Raw genomic sequence first — 25510 nt, 5'->3', positions numbered from 1 at the left:
CACACGAGGAGTGATGCTGCAATTCACATATGCCAAAGAGAAGGGTCACCGGGAACCACATCGACTGACGCTTTGATCTTGGACTCCCCAGCCTCCAGAACTGTGAGAAATGATGTCTGTTGTTTAAACCACCCGCTTCATGGTATTGTTACAGCAGCCTGAACTATGACAGATGCCTGCTTCAAAGTCCAGGAGATCAGTAGTGTGGGAAATTGTTTCCAAGGTAGAGACCGTCCAGGTTTAACGTCTAGTAATTTAACTTCATCAGAATGGACCTTACACAGGGTTCCATGTGGGCTGGATGGGAATGACAGAGGGCATGTTCCATACTAACTGCTCCAAATAATTATGCTTCCTGAGGAAATCTGAGCCCTTCCCTGGGCTCCTTGGATCTTCCTAGGGAGGTAAATTCTAGCAGTGAAAATGAGGCAGGGTTCTTCAGGCATGTATATCTCTATAACACACTACATTAAACCCAGGCAGAGGCTCATTCCTTTCACAGATACTTATCGAGTGTCTGGTGTGTACGAGGCACTGAGCTGTTTCTGGAAATTCTGAGGGAATAAATTAGTTACACTTCTGGTGCTTAATGAGCGTATTGACTAAGAAGCCACCAACGGCAGTGTGGTGACAAGTGTGAGAGAGTATATATTTATACAGATAGGTGAGCACAGTGGAGGGTAGCTATTCAGCAGAGAATGCTTGCATAGTGGGAAGGCAAGGGTGCAAGAAAGGTTCCTGAGATGAGCTGAGTATTGAAGGAAGGGATGGAAAGGTGGACGGTAATGTAGGGCAGGGGGTTAGGGCTAGAGAAGGCATACCGAGTAAAAGATACAATGTGTGCAGAAGTGTGGAGCCACGTTTAAGAAATGTCAAGTGATTCAAACTGTTGAGTCAAGACACATGAGATGAAATTGGAAAAGTAAGCTGGAGTCAGACCACAAACGGTGTGGTACAGTAGGGTGTGAGAGTATTTACTAAAGGATGTGAGAACAGTGGAAGTGTTTTAAAAGAATATTGACATGGCAAAATAAAAATTTACATTTATTGAACACATTAGGACATTAGGCGCTTTGCCTAACGTGTAATATATATTTTAGTATTCACAATGAGCCTAGAAGGTGGGTGTTTCCCGCTATTTTATAGCCAGGGAAACAGTCACAGAGAAATTAAGTGAATGGCCTGGAAGGAAGAGAGAGGATTTGAACTGAGGTCTGACTTCGGAGCACACATGCTTAACCTCTGTGCACTGGCTCCCCGTGGTCTGGCTCCTTGGTCAGTGGTGACCAGACAGAATGGAACAGAGATCCCCAGGTGATCTGTGTGCACGATCAAACTTGAGAAGCAGTGGTTTAGACTTCCTACAGTGGCGTCTTCCAGAGACAAGGGATGCCGGGAAGACAGCATGGTGGCATGATTGGGCAACAGGTGTATTGGTCCCTGTTCCTGACTGGAGACTTGGGAGTGGAACGTGTGTTAGGGGAGATGCTTGGAAAGGGAGGGCCCCTTCATGCTGACTTATATGTATGAAATTTTACTTTTTCTAGAAGTGCCCCAAAGGAATTCCTTTAGTTGAAATTCCTTCGTTGTTGAAATAGAACCAATGGATGTGAATGGTTTATCCAACGTGGATTATAGGATTCATTAGTCCTTAGCTATTTAAGAGCAGATTATATCTAACTCCAAACTTTTAAAATTGACACTTCAATTTTGAGCTGGTAATAATGCCATTCATGCCTATTGCTACCCTGTAAACATGCATTTTTTTAATGATGCAATTGCCCTGTCTTTGTGTGATGGTGATGGTTATAAATGGAGGTCTGTATCAAGTTAAACACTACTGTTTCTCTTGCCCACCCCCTCCCTTCCTTCCCTCTGTCTTTCCTTCCTTCACTCAGTGCCTCTCTCTCTCTGCCCTTCCTCCCTTCTTCCCTCCCTCCCTTTCTTACCCGTTTTACTGTTTAATTGGTCACTTGTTACAAAGGCAGCATTTACATGGCAAACCGTGCAGCTCTATAATCTTTTTCCTTTTGTGACCTGTTTGGAGGCAGTGTCTGGCAGCACAAGTGTGAACCTGGTCCTTCTTTCCCAGAGGACCTTGTCTTTGCGGTTCAGAGCTGAGGTGGGAAGCCTGGTAAATCTGATTAGGTGAGGTACCTTCAAATCAGATTAGGCTACGGGTAGCCATCAGAGGCAGTGCGTGTCATCTGGGGACTGCATGTGGGACAAAGCCCTGAAACACGTTCAAACCCCATGATGATTAAGCAGAGCGGTGGGAGAGCTGTGTGTGCAGAAGTGTCACATCACTCCTGGGTGGTGCCTCTCTCGTGTCCCGTTATGCTGAGTAGCCAAATTGTTACATTTACAGCTATTTTCATAGAACTACATTGATACCATAATAAGCAAGAGTGCTTACATTAAAAACAAAGGCTGTTTGTATATTTTGGAGATTAATCCTTTGTCCGTTGCTTCATTTGCAAATATTTTCTCCCATTCTGAGGGTTGTCTTTTTGTCCTGTTTATGGTTTCCTTTGCTGTGCAAAGGCTTTAAAGTTTAAGTAGGTCCCATTTGCTTATTTTTGTTTTTACTTTCATTACTCTAGGAGGTGGGTCATAAAAGATCTTGCTGTGATTTATGTCAAAGAGTGTTTTTCCTATGTTTTCCTCTAAGAGTTTCATAGTGTCTGGTCTTACATTTAGGTCTTTAATCCATTTTGAGCTTATTTTTGTGTATGGTGTTATGTAGTATTTTTTTTTTTATAAAGTTATTTATTTTTGGCTGCATTGGGTCTTCGTTGCTATGCCCTGGCTTTCTCTAGTTGTGGTGAGTGGGGGCTACTCTTCGTTGCTGTGTGCGGGCTTCTCATTGCGGTGGCTTCTCTTGTTGCAGAGCACGGGCTCTAGGCACACCGGCTTCAGTAGTTGTGGCTCATGGGCTCTAGAAAGCAGGCTCAGTAGTTGTGGCACACAGGCTTAGTTGCTCCGTGGCATGTGGGACCTTCCCGGACCAGGCCTCAAACCCGTGTCCCCTGCATTGGCAGGCGGATTCTTAACCACTGCACCACCAGGGAAGTCCTGTTAGGTAGTATTCTAATTTCATTCTTTTACGTGTAGATGTCCAGTCTCTTATTGAAGAGACTGTATATTCTTGCCTCCTTTGTCATAGATTAGGTGACCATAGGTACGTGGGTTTATCTCTGAGCTTTCTATACTGTACCACTGATCTATATTTCTGTTTTTGTGCCAGTACCATACTGTCTTGATAACTGTAGCTTTGTAATATAGTCTGAAGTGGTGTGTGTGTGTGTGTGTGTTTGTGTGTGTGTACACACACACACAGTGGAATATTACTCAGCAATAAAAAGGAACGAAATTGGGTCATTTGTAGAGATGTGGATGGATCTAGAGTCTGTCATACAGAGTGAAGTAAATCAGAAAGAGAAAAACAAATATATATTAACGCATATATGTGGAATCTAAACAAATGGTACAGATGAACCTATTTTCAGGGCAGGAATAGAAACGCAGATGTAGAGAATGGATGTGTGGACACGGTGGTGGGGAAGGGGAGGGTGGGATGAATTGGGAGATTAGGTTTGACATAAATACACTACCATGTGTAAAATAGATAGCTAGTGGGAACCTGCTGTATAGCACAGGGAGCTCAGCATGGTGCTCTGTGATGACCTAGATGGGTGGGATTGAGACGGGGAGGGAGGCCCAAGAGGAAGGGGATATAAGTATACATATAGCTGATTCAGTTCATTGTACAGCAGAAACTAAAACAACATTGTAAAGCAATTATACTCCAATTAAAAAAAAAAACCCTAGAGTTTTAAAAGTAAAGCAACAGGGCTTCCCTGGTGGTGCAGTGGTTGAGACTCCACCTGCCGATGCAGGGGACACGGGTTTGTGCCCCGGTCCGGGAAGATCCCACATGCCGCGGAGCGGCTGGGCCCGTGAGCCATGGCCGCTGAGCCTGCGCGTTCAGAGCCGGTGCTCCGCCATGGAAGAGGCCACAACAGTGACAGGCCCGCGTACCGCAAAAAAAAAAGAAAAAAGTAAAGCAACAAAACAAAACAAAACAAAAGCAAAAGGCTTAGGTCCTTTTCTTTATAATGACTACCATGAGTGAATACTGACTCAGACTTGCTTATCAAAGAATGACAAAATGTCATTTTTAGCAGCGTAACAACATTTTCTCTTTAATAAAAATAAATGAGGACTTAAGGCTGTCTGGGAGGGAAATGCTTATGAATTGGCGAAGTATTTTCTCCTGAGAATGATACTAGGTAAGCAAGGTGCAATGCAAGGGCAACTAATTAGGAAGATTTCAGCACTGTGGAGTATGCTGGGAACTGGCTTGTTTCTGGCTATGGTCCCCTTAAGGTGAATTCTGTCTGGTGATGAGCATCACCTCGGATTAAATTAATTGGCTGTACTCAATCCCTGAGTGGATACACTAAGAATAAATCCAAAGACATTAGTTTCCTTGCATGAAACAAGCAGGTTACATATCTGGTAACATTTATGGGAATTATTCAAACAACTTAACCCATCTTTTCCTTTATAAGGGAAGTTTCAAGTTCTGGTAAGTACAAAACTACTTAAAATCTTTATTTTGAAAATAATCTGTTTTAGCCAGTTGTACTTTATTTTACATATCTAGCCTACATATTTGTGTTCTGTATGTAACCATTAGAAAAACAATAAATACTGCTAATATTATCTTTACCCAAATATGCAAGAAACATGCACAATATGCTGATATTCAAGTAGGAGGGAACTTCAGTATCAGGAAATCAAGCAATTCGAGTGTATTAAAACACGGGTAAAGTTTTGTTTTCTCCTGATTATAAAAGCTCTGCTGACTCTTTAGAGCAATCTGGGCAACACCTTAAGAAGGAGGAAGCTGCTTGTGCTTCGGCAGTGCTGTGGCTGCCGTGTGCTTCTCTTCTGAACCCTCACCCCCAAGGCCACCCCACAGCGTTATGACCTGTGAGATGAACTACTTTTTCTTGCAGCATCAGATCTCTGAATTGCTATAGAACATTATGAATATACCTCTCTTATGTTTTGTTTTCTACTTCATTTTTCTTTCTGAATTGCTTCAATTCCTACTACATGCTAGAAAAGTAAATTAAAAATGTAATTAGGACATGATGCACCTGCATTTTGTGAATCGGTCATCTGTTTTGCCGAGAGAGTCGTGGAGAGAAGGTACAGCCCTCTTGGTAGAGGCAACTGTTTAGCTCTGAGCAGCACAGATGATTCGGACCAATGAAGGCGCGGATCAGCAATAACAATGGTTGGACCTAGTGAAACAAAGGGTGTAAAAAAAAATCCGGTTTATGTTAAAAAGCAATACAAGTATCCATGACAGGTCCCTGGTCTGACTGTAGGCAATGAAGAGCTTGCAGAGAAATGGGGAAGATATCGATAGCAAGCATCAGGCCATTAGAAGAAGATTTCAATATAATTTGGGCTGGAGGCAAGAGACTGTTAGCTGGGTCCTTTGCTACCTCTAGGGCAGTCGGTGGTGAGGAAAGTAGAAAGCCTTAAGACCCTAGCTTCCCCTTTTCCCTCTGTCCACCTCCACTTCTCCTCCCTCAGCATAACCTGCTGGGACAAGAATTAGACCACTTTAAGTACTCAGTGTTTTTGTTCCCTACAGAGTCCCTAAGTATCCTACTGCATTATCCGATTTCAGAGGGCAAAAAATAAACCTTGTTATCTAAAATGTATGCAAATAAACATTAAAAAAATTTCCATCCAAATAATTCCGATTAGTCTTTAAAGCTGATTACGAAAGGTGCACAACTACGACAGGGTAGCTAAAAGTTGTGGAGGCTGGTAGCTCTGTTTCACAAAAGCAGACACCCTACTGTCGAGGCTGACTGACTGCGTCGCTGCTCTGCTCGCGTGCACTGGCAGAAGCTGCACTAATCCCTGCCATCTTCCTGGAGGGCATCCCCCCACTCTGTGCCTCTGGCATCTCAGCTGTACACAGCTCTTCCTCTGGAGACCGCCACCTCTTCCCACCCTCAGCAACTCTCCTTGATGTTTTCATGGTACCGTGACTCTTCCTCAATTGTGCTACTGAATTACTCTGTGATTTTCCCATGGACACTGTAGGACATACATATGATGATGTCAAGGCAAAGGCTGAAACACTCCCTCTGGAACGAATCAACTTTGCACTCTGTTCCCCAGTGATGATACTGTGCACTGTACGCACAGAGATCCTTTTATTCACCCGTAATACTGACTCTTCACCATGCTCTGTGCAATGCCCACCTCACCATAGGCTCTTAAACCTTACCCGCATGTATGCAAAATCTCAACACTCTCCAAAACTTGCCCCAGTGACTCCTAGGAGTTCCCAGAGATCCTCTTACATGCAACTAGGACCAGAGGAACTTGTATTTTCACTTTGCTTTTGCTACAGCTTCCTCATCAAGGTGCCTGGCAACTACCCTGCTGCAAGTACTTGCTCTGTAAAAGCTCCTCCACTGCTGGGCATATGGCATCTCCCCAGGATGTGGTAACTTTAGCTTCTTCCCTTCACGCATCAGGTTCAAAACCAATGATCAGGACTGAGCAGCAGTGGGATGGGGACAATGGGGGCCATTTCTTCCCTCCAGTTGACCCTATCTTCCATGGTCTCCTTTCTGGTCCCAGCACAGAATCTCCTTTCTCTTATTTTAGCCCAAAACAAAGAAATCAAAACCAACAAACCCTCCCAAAGAAAACCCTTAGCATATCAGCTCACATAACTGTGTTCTCAACATGACGACCAGGTCAACAGCTCTCCAAATAGTGAGATCCAGGCAGAAAACTACTGGAATTAAAAGCCTCACTACGCACTTCCATGTAGATAAATATAATTTCCACAATTAGGTGAAAAATGTGTCTCAAACATTATTCATGTAAAATATTTTCAAATAAATACTAAGCAAACCAACCTAAAAAGTAGTTAGAGGGAAAGAGCTCTGAAGTCTTTTGTTTAAATACTGAAGGAATTCATCCCTTTCACAGCTGGTGAGGGCCTGGAGATTCAGGGCATGGCACAGTTTATCAGCTGAGGATGAGGGGAGATTGAGGTTTCGCTGACTCCACCGCAAACCTGGATTCCCCAGCTCCCGATGCGCATGCTTGCTACAGCTGCCTTTAGTGTCTTTTAAGTGTTATCATTACCTTAAACTGCTTGGGAAGAGAGAAGGGGAGACACATCTAATTTCTAGGCTGATCTTTGAATGCACTTCCCTAAGTTACATATAAATGACATTTGTAAATCGTATTGGAGATAAATGAAGAGTCTTAGAAGACAGCTTGCAACCATTTAACTAGGTGATTTGGGCCAGGTTTATAGCTGATTTATAACGACAGACATGCCTTGTTCATCTCTGTAATACTGATCATATTTATTTAGTTTGTTCAATTTGTCTTCAAGGCTGCAGGGCATTCTTACTCTGTCAAAAGACACCAACAATTACATTGATTTAAAAACCACAGAAAATAGCCACACTAGGCTACCAATGAAAAACAAGCCCAGCATCAGATAAACCCTCCCACAAGATGCTCAGCTGTCAGTCAGACTCTGGCTTCACTTGGAAAGTGAAGAGAGAAAAACCTCAGTGATTGGTGAAAATGGCTCTTAAATTCCCTCCTGAAGTGCTCACTTTAGAACCACTACGGGGAGTAGTAACCAGATTGCACCATTTTAAGCAGCCCATAGTAATGTCATTCATTCTAAAAATATTTGTTTAGTGCAGCGTTTCCCAAAGCAAGATTAGTAGTGTGTGAGATAATTTACCTGCGTGTTCTACAATCTGTAATGGAAACATCTTACACTACCTTAACGTGGCCCTTATTTAAGGATATATATGATACATTCCTTCTAGAATTTAATGTCAGGAGCCAATCTCCTCTAGATGAGTTCATTTGACTCCATCCAACAGACAATTTGAACTTTATAAACTTTTCCTGTTTTCTCCCTTTTCTTTAACTGCCAGGACATGCAGAACTAAATCGATCAGTTGCAAAACTCTTTTCTCATTGGATGATGGTTTCTGATTTTTTTTTAACTGTTCAATAATACCTGCTAATTTTAAAGATTCACAAAATTTGGCAATGTATAAAAAACACACACATTATCCATAGTTCTGCCATCAGAGATAACCCACCATCAACAATGGGCTGTGTATACTTCACACTTTCTCCTTCTAGTATAATAAATATTGTACACATTGGCAATGGCATAGCATGTGTATTCTATAAGCTGCTTTTTCACTTAGTAATAAATAGGTCATGACCATTTTTCTATGCCAATAAATAAAGCCATGTTCAACGGCTCATAGTTTTCCATGGGTGTATACATCATGATTTATCTACCTAGGCCCTTATTAGTGTCTTTAGGTTGTTTTTAATGTTTCAGTTATAAATACCCTTACTTAACTGCTGCTTTTATGTCTTTTTTTTTTTTTTTTCGGTACGCGGGCCTCTCACTGTTGCGGCCTCTCCCGTTGCGGAGCACAGGCTCCGGACGCGCAGGCTCAGCGGCCATGGCTCACGGGCCCAGCCGCTCCGCGGCATGTGGGATCTTCCCGGACCGGGGCACGAACCCGCGTCCCCTGCACCGGCAGGCGGACTCTCAACCACTGCGCCACCAGGGAAGCCCCTGCTTTTATGTCTTATTTTAAGCCGGGAAGCCCCTGCTTTTATGTCTTATTTTAAGCCCCGAAAGTTATCTTTCAAAATAGGTAGGTATAATGAATGAATCAATGAATGAATGAATGAAATTCGAGGAACAGCTATCGGTAGCTGGCTTTAGCATTAGCACCTATTCTTCACTGTGTGAAGATGAATAATTTCCTTCCCTCTCCAGGTCTCAACCAAAATGAGTGAAACTCCTTCCACCAGTTTTTCCATGATTCGTCGGATTTCTTCTGAAGGTCAGGTTCCTTCTCGCCAGTTGGGCGTCACTCAGCCTGTCGTGGCCAAAAGGATCAGCTTCTACAAGAGCGGAGACCCGCAATTTGGCGGCGTCCGGGTGGTGCTGAACCCTCGTTCTTTCAAGACATTGGATGCTCTGCTGGATAATTTGTCGGGGAAGGTGCCCCTACCCTTCGGGGTGAGGAACATCAGCACCCCCCGAGGAAGGCACAGCATCACGCGCCTGGAGGAGCTGGAGGACGGCCAGTCGTACCTGTGCTCCCATGGCAGGAAGATGCAGCCGGTGGACCTGGAAAAGGCCCGCCAGCGCCCGCGGCCCTGGCTCAGCAGCCGGGCCCTCAGCGTGCATGCGCAGCGCGCACGCGCCGCCGCCGCTCCCGCCATTCCCGGCATGCTGCGCGCGCCGCGGCGGCTAGTGGTCTTCAGGAATGGCGACCCGAAGACGAGACGTGCAGTCCTCCTGAGCAGGAGGGTCATGCAGAGCTTTGAGGTCTTTCTGCAGCACCTGACCGAGGTCATGCAGCGCCCGGTGACCAAGCTCTACGCCACGGACGGAAGGAAGGTGAGCATCGTGAGGGACGTGATGGCGGCCCCGGGGAAGGAAGGCTTTTCCCGCGCCTGTGCGTGCTCCCTGCTCATGGGAGGGCGCTGGCTCCCCCTCCCCCCTCCCCCCTGTGGCTGTTCGTTTCTGGGTCGTTGCAATGAGGCGTGGGCCCTGTGGGGCTCTTTGTTTTTTCCTCGCGTGCTCCGTTCCCTGAGCCTCACGTTATAGAATGTGTTGGCACAGAATCTGTCTCGACGATATTTCTTGAAAAGGTGTGGCCAAGAGTGACATTCTGTTGGGTACAGAAAGAAAGCCTTTTCCTGTGACCTGTGTGTCACTTTCCCGGTCCTGGTGTGTCCGTCAGGCCCTTTCCCAGCTGGATGCTTGGGTGGGGAGGACAGGGGCAGTACTGTGTACCCTTTAAAGGTTTTTTTGGTTATGATGGCAGAAGACTGGTCGGCCTGTGCCAGCTGTGGGCTGAAGACGGGTGTTGGTCTAACACCCCCTTCCCCCCTCACCCTTGGTTCTTCGGTATTTTTATACGTCATTTGGTGCCCAGCGAGTGGTGGGTGATTATCACTTTCAAACCCAGGAGGCTGTTGAGTTAATCAGTTATAAACTCACCGTATGGAAAGAACAAAACTTCATGCTGCTCATGTCAGGACCATAACTCTTTGATTTTTCCCCCCTAGGTTCCCAGTCTCCAGGCTGTGATCCTGAGCTCTGGAGCTGTGGTGGCAGCAGGAAGGGAGCCATTTAAACCAGGAAATTATGACATCCAAAAGTACTTGCTTCCTGCTAGAGTACCGGGGATAATCTCTCACCGTGTGTACCCCAAGGGAAATGCTAGGTCAGAAAGCAGAAAAAGTAAGTCACTTAAATATATAGCCCTTATTTTTAGCCCTGAGTTGTTTTTGTTTTTTTTTTAACCTCAACAACAACAAAAATTCATCTTAAATGACCGATTTCCTTCATCACAGAAAAGGAGAGGATCAAAACCTTCTAAACTGAAATTTGTTATATTTGTAGCTGGAGAGAGTTGTAGAGATCATCTGATAATTTTTTTAAAAAGATTTTTTTGAAGTCAGTCAGTCAATGATATATGTTTAAATGGATGAGGTTTATTTTTTGTTTGTTTTCTGGTTTTGTTTTTGCATCTAATACCTAGATAAAAGATCGAAGTGCCACCATTGATTTAGAGAGGAATTCTAAATTCCGTGGAATATGTGTAAGTGACACTCTGGTAGTTGCAGAGTTTTCTCTAAATAATACCATGCAGATCATAGCTGAGCTCAGGTTAGTTGATCGACGTATTTAAAAATAAGCTCTGTAAATTCCCTGGCTGTCCAGTGGCTAGGACTCCACGCTTCCACTGGAGAAGAGGGCACAGGTTCGAACCCTGTCCAGGGAACTAAGATCCTGCATGCCGCACTGCGTGACCAAAAAAAAAAAAAAAAAGAAAGAAACCTCTAACTACACATACATGCTCTACTTTCTGAAGTTATTCCAGTAAAAGTCACAGGCCCTTAAATCCACTTTTTATTTATTAAAAAAAAAAAGGTTCATATAGCCAGTTCATGCTGGTTAACAGTACTCCGGGTTGATAGTTCCTTAGGAAATGCCGTCTAATGAGATGTTATCCTTTGGATAGGGGAGGAGGAGTGCCTCTTGACACCCAAGAGTGTGGGATAGGCTGTAAATTCCCTTTTTCAGGCAGAGCTAATCTCATTATTTACAGTGCTCAGTATTTTAGCTCCAGGCGAATGTGTTGATTGCCATTTACACTTCCTTTTTAATTTTTATTTTATGTAAACATGGAATGGTACATTTTAAGTGGTGTTAATTCCTTTACTTATTGCTAAACTAGACAGACTCAACTATTCCTTCCTGTTGTTCTTTAGTTATTTCATGGATACGCTAATAGCCAGTCGTTCATGTGTCTTGTTCCGTAGGCGTCAGCTGCCCAGTATCTTATGTGCAGGTAGTGTTAGTTCACCCTGGTCATTTCATCAAAATGATTTTATTGTCTTCTGTCTGATGCGGGTTTCTGAGCATGATTTTTAATGGCTTCAGGGAATCTAAGGGCTTTGTTAAGTTTTACTTTAAAAAATGATGAGTGAGACAGTTTCATTTATAATTTTGGTGAAAGTATACTAAAAATAAGAGGAAGTACCTCTAGGCTTATCCTTTGAAACTAAAGGTATTTAATTGATGGTAAGCATGTGCACATCTATACAAACTACTAATTTGACTGAGTTTAGAAAGCATGAGTTCCAAGGTTATCTCTAGAGGTACACATTAAAAAAAATACCTAGATATCTGGGTCTTTGACTAGCTCTGTTCTCTTTTGTGACTGATATTAAATAAATGCACTGATTATACAAAATGAATGCTAAATTAATAATTATTACTAGATTAACCTAGCCTTTAAAATAAGTTCTAAAAATGTTTTTACTTTCATAATGGTATAGATATCTCTCGTCGATATACACAGGTAGGAAAATGAATACCACCGTAAATTATTACTTGCTTATATGAATAGGTAAGCAGCACTTGGTTAGACCCCAATTTCAGTACTGGTGAACAGAATAAAACAACAAAACCAAATCCCACAAAAATCTCTTTATTTTTGCTAGAATCCTTAGCAGTTTCTACTTTATACTTTCCTTTTTAAAATTGTCTTATTAAACTCATTAAGATTAAAATTCTGTGAATTTCCTCATTGAAGTAGAGTTATAAGTTCTCTTTTAAAGGGTAGTTTGTAGAAATGTACCAGATATTACAGTAAACTAAATTGACTAATGAATATATAGAGGTGAGAAACTTATTAACAACATCTTACTATGAAATTTGGAAAATATGGTATTTTTCATACTAATTATTTTTTGTTTTCTTTCTTTGCTGCCTCTTCTATTGGATATTTATAACTTCTCTGTCTTCCGCATTATATTTTGATGTGGGGCATCTTTTACTTTTAAAATCTTGAAAGTGAGCACACATGGACCTTCAAGCCCAAGGTCTCAAATTTATTCTGTTTCTTCTGACAAAATGCAGAGTAATGATTGCTACTCAGACCATTCTTTTGCTTCTGAAAGTTACTTGGCCTTAGAAAAAAATGATTCTCAGAATTTATTGATATATCCTTCTGAAGATGATGTTGAGAAATCAATTATTTTTAATCAAGATGGTACTATGACAGTTGAGATGAAAGTTCGATTCAAGATAAAAGAGGAGGAAACCATAAAATGGACAACCACTGTCTGTAGAGCTGATCTTTCTAATAATGATGAAAAGAGTGAGATAAGCAGTTTCCCAGGAAGAACAGATGATGGGTCATCTGGTTTAAAGATTACAGCATGTTCATTGTCTGCAGATGTCTCACCTCTGGAGAAAGGCAGTATTCAAGACGGCAGTTTGGCGGAGGAGGTCAGCAGTCCAGTGAGAGATCAGGATACTGAAACGTGCAATTCTGCTAGTTGGGAGAGCGCTGCTATGGACACAACTGCCACCCAGGGAACTCAGGATCAAGCGAAACATCATTTTTATAGGCCCCCTACACCTGGACCAAGGAGAGTCAGGCAAAAGAAATCTGTGATAGGGAGTGTGACCTTAGTATCTGAAACTGAAGTGCAAGAGAAAATGATTGGGCAGTTTTCCTATAGTGAAGAAAGGAAAGATGGGGAAAACAAATCTGAGTATCACATGTTCACACATTCTTGCAGTAAAATGTCATCAGTATCCAACAGACCAGTACTTCTTCAAGTTGATAACAATGAGCAGGTAGAGTCATCTTTAGAAAGAAAAAGGGAAAGCAGACTGCTCAAATCAAACGCACTAAGTGCTGGTGTTGTAGAAATTACAAGTCAGAAGATGTTAGAGATGTCGCATAATAATGGCTCGCCACAGACTGCATCAGAAAACTCAGTTGTGGAGGAAGGTATAGTTGATAGTGTAACAGCGGACAACAAAACTAGTGTCAAGAATTTAAGAACTTACGGTAACACCAACGATAGATCCAGTCCCTTTTTAGCAGATGCAACTCATTCTTCAGGTAACAACTCTGGAACTGACAAAACTATTTCAGAGACCCCAGCTTCAGTAGGATCCTCTACTGTCACCACAAGAATTGACAAACTAATTAGTGAGTTTTCTCAGTGTGGTTTAACAAAACTTCCAGAAAACGAAAAGCCGATTTCATCATCTGTTGCCAGCCAAAAGAAGACATGTCAGCAGCGTGTGATGAATTCCCAGCATCAGGGTGGGGAGACTGCAAGGAAAGGAATCCCCAGGAAGAGTAAAAGGATAAACACAAGAGGTAGAATTGCACAGGAAACCATACTGCAAGATTCACGTAGTCCCCTTAAAGGAGAGGTACTTTGTGAGAAAGACCTCCATGCAAGTGATACGGTAATTGAGTCAAATTATTTTTCTTCCAAAAGTAATAATGCTGTGAATTCCAGGAATCTCCCTAGACATAAATTAAATACTATTCATAATCCTAAGGTTCAGGGACTTTTAGCCAAAAGAAAATCCAGACCACTAAACAAAGTAAACTTAGGAGGACCTACAAAAGGAGGAATTGGTCAAGGAGAAAAAGTGTTTTCCCATGATGAATTTAGATATTGCAAAAATACTTTTGAAAATCAAAATTTATTTCATATGTTTAACTTTCTTGAGCAGAAACCCGATGCTTTTTGTGGTCCACAGGCTCAAGCAGAAATAGCATCTTGGTATTTGAGAGGAGCGTCAAAGAAGGGTTTAGTTTCAAAAGTTAATAATTCACACATAACTTTAAGAAGCCAGAGAAAACAAAAAGGGGATAGGTTGAAATCAGATACTATTGTAAGTAAACAGCATGTCACAACCAGGGCAAATTCCTTAGCTTCTTTGAAAAAAGCTGTTTTTCCTGAGGCTGTTACCCATCATTCAGTTCAAAATTATGTACAGAGATGGTTGCAGAACGTAAGTTCAGATTCAGCTTTGCAACCTAGACAGTCAGCTCCAATATGCACAAAGGAAAGGAGTGTGGTAGGTTATAACAACAGTTGTTTTCCAAGAAATAATTCCCACAAAAGTTCTGGAAAAGGAAATAATTTTGTCCTGGAAGGTAATAAACATATAACTGAAAATGCCAGTTTGACAGGAGATAATCTAGGGAAAAAGGTCGGTACATCTTTTGACAAAGATAACAGTGAAGAACTTAGCAAAGATCTCTATGGGAGCCAGGTTGAATCTCTGAAGGATGCTTACTTGCTTTCCATCCATGAGTATCGCACTTTGTCACAGTCAGCTATTGATGAGGCTAATACTAAAAGTCAGGTATCTGCTGAAAAGTCAGGACACGAGGTGAGCCTTGTTTACAGAGACATAAACCTAGCTACAAAAGGACAAAGTGTAGAGGCTGCCATTCAAGTAGATCTCATGGAAGAGGACACCCCAAAACACCTGTTACCAGTCTGGTTGCTTCGCCAACTGCAAGCTTTAGTTCCTAGTAGTCACAAGACTCAGAATGGAGTTGTTCAAATGCCAGGTTCACTTGCAGACATTCCCTTTCCTTCTCCGATATATAATTCATCCACTAATGTTCTTCTGGCTTGGCTCCTGGTGCTAAACCTAAAGGGAGGTATGAATAGCTTCTGTCGAGGTGATGCTCACAAGACTACCAGCAGAACTTCAGAAATACTTGCGTTGTTGGAGGTTCTGAAGCACATTGCTGTCAAAGAGGAAGCAGATGACTTGAAGGCTGCTGTTGCCAGTTTAGTGGAATCAACCACAAATCACTTTGGACTCACTGAGAAAGAGCAGGACATGGTTCCAATAGATCTTTCTGCAAATTGTTCTACACCCAACATTCAGATAGCTCCTAAAGGCACTGAAAATGAGAGAACACAGAAAATCTCCTCTTTAGATGGAGGCTGTTCTGCCGGTGAGGACAGTGTCTCTGAAGTCTGTGTTGCAGAGGGGACTTGCTCTCCGTGTGAGACGTGCACTGTGAATAAGACTTATCCTCCAAAAGAGACCTGGAACCTCAGTGATAATTCTTTCCCCAGTGATGGCTGTACCACGGATCAGACCTCCATGCATAAGGCTTGTTTCCTAGGAGAGGTCTCTTCACTTACTGACACTGTGTCTTCTCATAAGCCTTGTGCTTATGAGGAAAACCGTATCTGTGAGATGGCTTGCTCAGTTGATGAGGCCTACATTCCCATCAAAGTCTGTAATACCAGTGACTTCTTAAATTCCAAAGAAAACACATATACTGATAATTTGGAATTGACCGAAGAGTTAGAAAGAGTTGGTGAAGTTCAGAAAGACCTAAATATTTTGGCAGACCCTGGGTGTAAACATGGCTTTAGTATATTGGTGCCACACCAAAATGTCAGTAATTTAAGCCACGGTGGCTTTTTCCAAGATGCAACTGAACCAGAACTTCATAGGAAACATAGTTCTCTAGATGAATTTAAAAATTGTTCATTAAAGAAATTTCAGGATGAAAATGCATATACATCTTTTGATAAGGAAGACTCAAAGACTTCTGAAGAACCAGGCTCAATAACCAACAGCATGACATCAAGTGAAAGAAACATTTCAGAATTGGAATCTTCTGAAGAATTAGAAAACCAGAACACTGATATCTTTAATACAAAGGTAAATTCAGGAGAGCAAGCTACTGAAGAATTGATCCAAAAAGAATTAGAGGCTGGTAAAAATTTGGAATTGATCAAAGTCTCTAGCAGGAACATTACAGAAGAAGAAGGAAGGAATGGTGTCATTTGTGAGACAATCAGTAGGAGGCTGGCAACACCACCATCTTTAGTATTTTGCTATGATTCTAAGCAAAATACTGAAAAGCAGCTCATTGAAGGAGAAACTGAAATGAGAGTAAAAAAGATGGTGGAAAGCATGGAAACTGGAAGTTTTGCAGAGTCTCTCCTTAATTTTAAAAATGACTTCAAAAGGTCAGGGACTTCTGATTGGTCAGATTATAGACAAGACAGTGAGAATGAACAGTCATATAAAACATCCAGTGATGGCCCCAGTGACGGTGGTGAGGAGGTGGCCCAAGAGAAAGACTATAATAAAGGATTTGTTAAAAGGACAATAGAAAAACTTTATGGTAAAGCGGAGATTATGAAACCGTCTTTTTTCTCTGGGTCTACACATACATCTCAGGTTTGTCCTTATGATTCTATGGAATTTCAGGGTGCTGGGAAAGTAGGTATTTATGATTCTGAAGGTCAGTCATTTGGCTCTTCTGAACAGGTATCTAGTAATTCAACTGTGTTGCAGAAATTTCAGGAGGAAAGGCGAGATAAATGTGATTTTAATAATGTGAGGGCCAGTTACCATGGGGAAGACATTGTGGAACATGGTACTGAACAAAATGGTCATAACAGAATTCCCAGAGACATGGAAGAGGGGGTACTGATTGACAAGGGCAAGTGGCTCCTGAAAGAAAATCATTTGCTAAGAGTATCATCTCTTGAAAATTGGGGCATGTGTGGCAATGCAGACACCACATCAGTGGATACTCTACTTGATAATAACAGCAGTGAGGTACTGTATTCACATTTTGGAAATTTGGCCCCAGGCCCAAACATGGCTGAACTCTCCTCTTCAGAATTGGAGGAGCTGACTCAACCTCCTGAACTGAGATGCAATTATTTTAACGTGCCTCATTGTAGTGACTCTGAGCCTTTTCATGAGGATTTGCTGGATGTTCAAAATAAAACTCGTTCTCAGGAGAGAATACCAAACCACCATGCAGAAGAGAAGTGTAATCGTAGGTCAGAGAGAGTATGCACATCTGTCACTCATGTCTTCACACCTGCTGGTAACAAAGTCCATCCTGTCTCTGATGATACTATTAAAAACCAACCATTGCCTGGTAATACTGTAATTCATGGTGCACTTCAGGAAGGTGACTCTTTGGATAAACTCTATAATATTTGTGGTCAACATTGCCCAATACTACCTGTTATTAACCAGCCTGTAAATGAGGAACACCGAGGATTTGCATATTGCAAGGATTCTGATATTGAAAATTCTTTGAGTCTCCAATTATGGATGAAAATACACGCATGTTTACTACAGTCAGACAAAAACGTGTTCAGAGATAAGAACAATAAAGCAAGTAGTAGAAAAGCATTTATGGATAATGCCATTGGCAGTACATTTGATTGGCTTTATTATAATAGCACATTTGACTTGATGGATAAAAGGAGAAAATTAAAAAGAATTAACTTCTTGGACTTAGAGGAAGAAAATAATTTAAATAAGTTTCAGTCATATTTAAAGAATTTCTTGCACACATTGTTGCTAGTTGGGGGTCCTGTGAATTCAAATATACAAGACCCCGAAAATCAGACAAATGAAATCTTTGAAGTAGTTGATGAGAATAACAACGTCCTAAATAACAGATTCCAGAACTCAAGAACAAATCTCAACCAAGTAGTAAGAGAAAATAACTATCATTGCTCCTGTGAAATGCTTGGCCGAGCCTGCCTGTTCTGCCAAGTTGAGGCATCCTTAGATATCAGCAACAGAAGCACATTAGAAATATTTTATATTTTTGAAGATGAAAATCTTTTCATTTGGGAAGAGGAAAACTAATTAAATTGAACTGGTCTTGAAAGCCGTGATGAACAAGAAGGTCTCTCATTTCAATGTCAGCACGGCCTTTCTTCATGAGAAAGATGAAGCACATGGGATGGGTGTGGATTAGATAACCTCTAAGAATTTGCCACTTCTTCAAAATGAGCTTACCCCAGAAATCTTGCCACTGGATTATCCATCTTGACTTTCATCATTTCTGTGTTCTTCATTTTTTCAGCAATTACAGACTCAGTTTCTATTCTGTTATTTTTGAAGTTTCTGTGTTTTTTTTTCTTGAGCATGTATAATTTCTTGTTTCTGTTATTTTTCTCCTAAGACATCATAAATGCCCCGAGGACAGGAATTATACCCCCCCCTTTTTGTTATGTTGTCAACTTAGTGCAAAATGTGTATTGAAGATATTGGTGAATTAATGGAATAGACATAGCCTCAAATTACTTCATTTATTTTAACTGCTGATTCGATAAAAGTCTGATTGTAAGATCTCAGCAACAATCTCATAAGTTTTTTTTGTGTGTGTGTGTGTGCCAAATGTGTTGAATCTAGTTTCCTCAGAGCATCTGTCTAATGTACTTGCAAGCATTTCCATGGGAGAGGATTCACTGTGTTTCCTCATGACTAGAAAAAGATGCTGTACTACAAAGCTGGCTCTCCAGTACTTTGCCTAGAAATTAATGATCGCTTAAACATTAGTAAAGTGTCAAGAAATTCAGATAGGTCAGAAAAAAATGGAAAAGTGTAAGGCATGCCCTGTGAAGAAAAATGAAAGGAACTGGAATGATTTAACTTGGAAAAGAAAAGAGGAAGGTGACTTCACCCAGAGTTCTCAAAATCGAAAAAGAACTGCTGTGGAGAGGAACTTGACAGATTTCTTTCTGTGTCCACCTGCATTAATAAAATATTTAACTAGATATAAATAAAAACATGTTGCTTAGAAGGATAAATAAATTTGATTAGACTAAGAACCATAAATTGTCTCTTGAATACTTGTTATTTTTGCCTGGGGCTTAACCAGGGTATCTTTTAAGGTTCCTTGTTCTTCATGACTATTTGATGGTATAGAAACAAGTCTTATAAAACGTGGGAATTTATGTCTCTTGTCTGGAACTGACTCAAAATAGAAAAATTAATGTTTTTGGAGCCACACACGGAGGTGCTAAAATAACAAATTTGGCATTGGGGAACTAAAAGTAATTACCTATATAAGGAATACCTTTGGTTTCAGTTCAGCATGAGTCATAAATCCATAAAAAATTATGAGTTGCTATTTAACCAGAGGAAGTCTACCTCTACATAGAGTATGACTTTTCTACATTGTGATGCACTCTTCTAATTGAAATATGGAAGTTGTTATGTAAGCTTCTGTAATGAGCAATGAGAAATTTTGGTGAAATAAAAGGGCTAAAACTGTGGAGATATACATGCACTTAGCTTTACTGCACTTTGCAGATACTGCGCTTTTTACAGATTGAAGGTTGGTGGCAACCTTGTGTCGAACAAGTGTGTCGGGCACATTTTCCCGACATTTCCACATGTTCCCTTTGTGTCTCTGTGTCATATTTAGGTAATTCTTGCAATGTTTTAAACGTTTTCATTATTAATATTTGTTGATTTATGATTAGCGATCTTTGATATTACTGTTGCAATTTTTTTGCTTTGTATTTTAAAATTATGGCATGTATATTATTTTTTAAAGATGTAATGCTATTACATCCTTAATAGGCTATGGTGTAAACATAACTTTTATGTGTACAGGGAAACAAAAAAATTTGTATGACTTGCTTTATTGTGACATTCACTTTATTACAGTGGTCTAGAACTGAACCTGCAGTATCTCCCAGGTATTCCTGTGATAGAAAGGGGAGGAGAATTAACACTAAAGTTGTGCTAACTGTATACGAGGGGCTATGGTAATCTTATGGGTTTATTATCTGTAACCCTTCCTAATAAAGACGCTGTGAGTTTAGCTTTGTTGCTCCCTTTTTATAGATGAGAGAACCCAGAAGCAGGGAGGTAAAGTACTTTTGTCAGTGGTGCACAGTACATATGTCAGGATTTGAACCCAGTCCCTTTGTGCTTGAAAGTCAATGCTACTTTTACTACATTTTTATTCTTCTCACGTGAGGAAGAAGGAGTAAGATGTTTTAAAAGTTATTAGCACTCTCCCCAGAGCAGAGAGACAAGGAAATTATTTTTCTTTTTAATTTGGAAGGAGTGATATTTAGATGTACCAAGGAGATTGGGGGAATCACTCACAACAACAAGGAGTTTTTAGGAAAATGTGGCATGTAGCATATGGTTTTTAGTAATACTACATCAAATGATGTCCTAGGAGACCCAGACGATATTGGGAAGAAGAAATTGGGAGTGACAGAAATGAATGGGTAATGCACGACTGTGTAATGTACTTGTCTAAAATGAACATGTTCGGAGGCATTGAATTCTGTCTGAGCTTTGGAACCAGGTCTTACTCATGTTGATATCCCAGATCTAGCATATTACTTGGGACGTGGTAAGCACCGCGTAAATGTGTGTTGGATGGATAAGAAGTGCTTTTGAGCGCTCTTTCTTTATTAACTTCGAATCCATACATGTAGAAAGATATGTAAAGATGCTGAGGGATAGAACTAAGTTTCTTATATTTTTTGAAGCAATATTCCAATCATCTTTAAAAGAACGTGAAAATGATTTTTTTCTTTTAAACATTCAAAGGATTTTTTTTTCCACAAGGCTTACATCAAAAAAAAAACCTTGAAAGGCTGTGAAATTTAGAAGACCAAATGAGACATTAGAGGAAATTTAAGAATATTGCCCAGATCTGCCCGCCTTCGAGATAAGTGCTTGCGGCAGAGGAAGGGGCGCTAGCCTGCTGCGTTCAGGGGAATGTCCCCAGGGCGGGCTGATGCAGTTCCCGCTTGCGCCCACCAGATGGCAGCTGTGCCCCGTGCGGCCGGGAGCTAAGACCCCCTCGGGGGGAGGCTTCCCGGGCTCGCGGGAGCACCTTTAGCGCCTCAGGCCCGGGGCGGGCAGGCGGGCGGACGGGCGGGGGCGGGGGCAGTCCGGGGGCTGTTTGCTGCTGCTTCAAAGAGCTGAGGACCCAGTTGTGCAGGCAGCCCCAGGTCCTAAAGCCCGGAGGTATAGAAGTGTTCGGAATGAAAGGAAAGGCACTGTTAGCAAGGAGTCTAAGTTCGCAAATGGAGGGGCTATGACGGGGAACGCCGGCTGTCAAGACTCCTCGGAGCCGGCGCCAAGGAAAGCCTGGGGAGAGTAGGAGCAAAGAGCAGACGGACCCCTACGTCGAGCGGAAGCTCAGTTAGCGAGCTGTTGGCCCGGCGGGTAGGGGTCGCTCTCACATGAAGCTGTCAGACGTCTTACCTCTTCACCTTTCAGTGATACGCAACCCGTGTCCCGTTTTCAAGGTTTAGACTGGGGTGTTGACGCCGGGGTCCATGCGGGCGGCGCTCGATTTGTCGGTTTCCTCATCCGTAAAATGGGGCCTCGTGCGGAGCTGCCTCGTGAGACGGCGGAGAGGGTCTGGCGAGAGTGGCTGAGGCTCGAGGCCCAGAGCTTGGCCCGGAGCACCGGGTACGTTTTGCGGCCCCCGGAGGCGGTGCGCCACATCCGGCCCCCCTGAAGGCAGCTTCCATCAGGGGCTCTCCGTGCGGGGCCCAGCGCTTTTCAAGCTGCCTCCTCGGTGCCGGGACCTGGACCAGCGCCGCAAGAGCAGAGCCTGGCTTCTCCTGGGTGTCAGCTCAGCTGTTAAAAACCAGGCGTGGGGAGGGCCTGTTTCCTGGGGCGGTTTCCCTGGGCTCGGGAGCTCGACCCGGGCTTGGACCCCTTGCTCCCCGGGGGGACCTCCATGGCTGTGACGTCCCTCACACTTGGGGGTCGCCACACGTGGGCTGGGGGGTGGGTTCTGACTAGACCGCATCTCTGCCCCTCCCACCTGTCTTGAAGTGGCCTTTGCTTATTTATACCCTTCGCTGTCGAACACCTGTCCCCCTAGCCTCCAGGTCTTTCTCAGAGATAATCGCTCTGTGTGTAGCTTTAGTTTTGGTGTGTCTGTGCGAGCAGGGGAGCGCAGGATCTTCCCGCTCTGCCGTCTTGATCTGGAGCCCCAGTTCCACATCATTTGTATGATATCGGGAACTCTTTTACAGACACATGTAAACCCAGGACGATTAGACAGTGGAAATTCTCAGTCAAAAAGGTAAAGTAATTACGCGAAGAATGACTTGGGCCAACGGGAAGCCCTAGTTTTGTTGTTTTGTGCCTTTCCTGACTTTGGCCCTATTCACCCATTCGTAGGCACCAGTGTGCACGCTGAACTCTCCTGCGTTTCGCAGAACGTACGCTCCCCCTCTCACCCTTCCAGAGGTTATGGTATAGGATGGCCTTATGGGGGTTCAGGGTGGTGCTCTCTTCCTTCTGGAGGTTCACAGGGGAGGTGGCTTGATTGGCAGCCCACCAGGCGTAATTATAATGTAGACCTTGACGGGGGTCAACAGATGGGCTTAAGTTGACTGATACGAAGAATGTGGAATGTCTTGATGGAACTGACTTAAACCTTGAGTGGCCTTGAGTGGGGTGGGAATGGGGGTCCATCCACAGTGACCGCCTAATTGCAGACGCTGCAGGCACCGCATGCAGCCGCGCCCGCTGGTTTCTGCCGGGCGAAAGGAACTAGCGCCAGGGGTGGGCCTGCACTGGCAGGTGGTCCGGCTCAGAAGTTTTACTTCTTTGGATGACAAATCCTTCCCCTTGCATTTTAATTTTTTAATTAAAATTATACATGTATACATAGTTTTTAAAAATCAGGTAGAAGTACAAGGCTCAAAATAAAAAAAACGTAGACCACTTTCTGACCCTTTACATATAATTTCCACTCCACAGAGGCATTTATCTTTAAAACTTTTAGCTCTTTCTTCTGTTTATGTATGTCTAAGATACTGGTATTTTTTCAATTTTAGATTTTGTCTGTCTGTTGATATCCTCCACCTCCCACTTTCTACTTCCTGTCTCTGTTCCTCCCAATAATGTTATAATTAAAAAAACAAACACTATTCTGAATTTTTATTTTAATTACCATGCGAATATTATTCCTGAAATGAGCCTCTTAGTGTATTCGGACTATATTTCCTTTCTTGAACTATTCTTTGTTTTCCCTGAACTTTAAACCTGACCACTGCTCATACATTACCAAACCCTCTTCCACGGTGGAAAATCCCTATCATCATAGAAGTGCGTATCAGTTCTTCCACTGGACCATTTTTTTTTCCCTTGGGGACATTAGTTGTCTTGGAGACATTCTTCATAAAGCCCCCTCCCACCTCACCGGACCCCTTCTCATCCAAAGCGGACTGTTTGATCTCCAGGCCTGCTGCACAGCCATCAGCTTGAAGCTTTCCTTCCGCAGTATCCTGGGAATCTCGTTTCCTTCTCGGTATTGGATGTCCTGTTTCCGAAACCCATATCTTACTATTAGTTTAGGCCTCAGTTTTGATGGAACGAATTTTCTGATGGTTTATAAGGAAGAATGCATGGAGGAACTTTTCGTGTCTTAAATGTTTGGAACTGCCTTTATTCTATTCTCATGCTTAATTGATAAAAATGATATAGCATTACATGTTGGAAATAACATTTTTTCATTTGTCTTCTGTCTCCTAATCCCAGTGTGAAAAGTGCTAAGCCATTCTCATTCCTGCTTCTATGTGTGTAACTTCCCCACCCTCCCTTTCCCAAAAGCTTTTAGGACCCTCCCTTTATTCTGATATTCTGAAATTTAACATAGAGGCACATTGATTTAGGCATTTTTTTCATTTTTTATGCTAAGCATTCAGTACCCATATTCTTCAGTTCTGGAAGTTGTTTTATGTTATTTCTTTGATTTTTCCCCCCCTTCTGTTTCTTTGTTCTTTCATTTTAGAAATCCTACTATGAATATCCTCTGAAGACGATGAACCTCTGATTTAATGTCTTAGTTTTCTTTTGTATTTCCTTTTTAATCATTTAAAAAAATAAACCTTATTCAGATATAATTTACATTCAACAAACCCCTCAATTTCAAGTCTACAATTTAATGGCTTTTGAGATAGGCAGCCATATAACTACCATTATTATTAAGGTATAGCACATGCCCATCACCCCCAAGAGTTCTTTTGTGCCCCTTTGCCGTCAGTCCCCTTCCCCTTTGCCAGGCCCTTGGAAACCACTGATTTGCTTTCTGTTGCTATGGTATTTTTCCTGGAATTTCATGTAAATATAATCATATCATATGTAATCTTTTTTAAAAAACTAATTAATTTTTGGCTGCATTGGGTCTTTGTTGCTGCATGCGGGCTTTCTCTAGTTGCGGCGAGCAGGGGCTACTCTTTGTTGTGGTGCCTGGGCTTCTCATTGCGGTGGCTTCTCTTGTTGCAGAGCACGGGCTCTAGGTGCGCAGACTTCCGTAGTTGTGGCTCACGGGCTCCAGAGCACAGGTTCAGTAGTTGTGGCGCACGGGCTTAGTTGCTCCGCGGCATGTGGGATCTTCCCGGACCAGGGCTTGAACCCGTGTCCCCTGCATTGGCAGGTGGATTCTTAACCACTGCACCACCAGGGAAGCCTGATATGTAATCTTTGATGTCTGCTTCTGTCACTTAGCAAAATGCTTTTGGGATTCATTAATATTGTTGTTTGAATCAACAGTTTGTTTTTCTTCTTTGTTGAATGGTATGCCATTATATGGATATACCACAATTTGGTTATCCATTCACTGATTAAAGGACACGAGTTATTTCTTGATTTTGGCTATTATGAATGTAAATTATATAAACATTCACGTACAAGTCTTTTTACAGGACATAGGTTTTTATTTCTCCTAGGTTTTTATTTCACCTAGCAGTGAGATTGCTAGGATGTATGGTAATTGTATATTTAACTCTATCAGAAATTGCCAGCCGCTTTCACAAGTAGCTGTACCATTTCACATCCTCACCAGCAATGTATAAGAATTCCAGTTGCTCTGTATTCTTGCTTGCACTTGGTGTTATCATCTTTTAAATTTTAACCATTCTACTTTGTGTTTAGTGATATCTCTGTGGTTTTAATTTGCATTTCCCAAATAACTATTGATGTTTGCCATTCATATGTCTTTTATGTCACAGTGTTTTTTCAAATCTTATTTTCTATTGGGTCTTTGCAGTCCTGGAGTGGTAAGAATTCTTTATACGCTGTGGGTATAACGTATTCAGATCTATGTTTTGCACATATTTTCTCCCAGTCAGTAGCTTGCTTTTTAATTTTCTTATTGGTGAGACTTTCAAATAGCAGAAGTTTTAAATTATGGTAAAGTTCTATTTATTTTTTTTTCATATATTTTATAAGATATATGGTTTATATCTTTCAAGTCCTATC

At 42.0% G+C, this 25510-nt stretch overlaps 1 protein-coding gene across 3 annotated transcripts in view; it reads left to right on the top strand.

Annotated features, from left to right (window-relative positions):
- The window catches only part of RP1 (RP1 axonemal microtubule associated), a 69006-nt gene extending 50894 nt beyond the window's left edge, over window positions 1-18112 (top strand). For 2 of the 3 annotated variants that reach the window (XM_029223095.1, XM_029223096.1), the window contains 3 exons: window positions 8888-9517; window positions 10192-10366; window positions 12489-18112. In XM_029223095.1, the coding sequence (XP_029078928.1) occupies window positions 8888-9517; window positions 10192-10366; window positions 12489-18112 (6429 nt within the window). Of the gene's footprint in view, window positions 1-4509; window positions 4592-8887; window positions 9518-10191; window positions 10367-12488 lie in introns of those variants that run through there. The other variant, XM_029223097.1, reaches the window with a different exon arrangement.
- Window positions 18113-25510: the final 7398 nt, after the last annotated feature.

The sequence above is a fragment of the Monodon monoceros genome, unplaced genomic scaffold, assembly GCF_005190385.1.
Source record: "Monodon monoceros isolate NGI ecotype Baffin Bay Population unplaced genomic scaffold, NGI_Narwhal_1 Super_Scaffold_14, whole genome shotgun sequence".
Classification (NCBI taxonomy): Eukaryota; Metazoa; Chordata; class Mammalia; order Artiodactyla; family Monodontidae; genus Monodon; species Monodon monoceros.
Note: the sequence above shows the minus strand (reverse complement) of the source record. Positions and strands in the feature narration are given on the sequence as shown.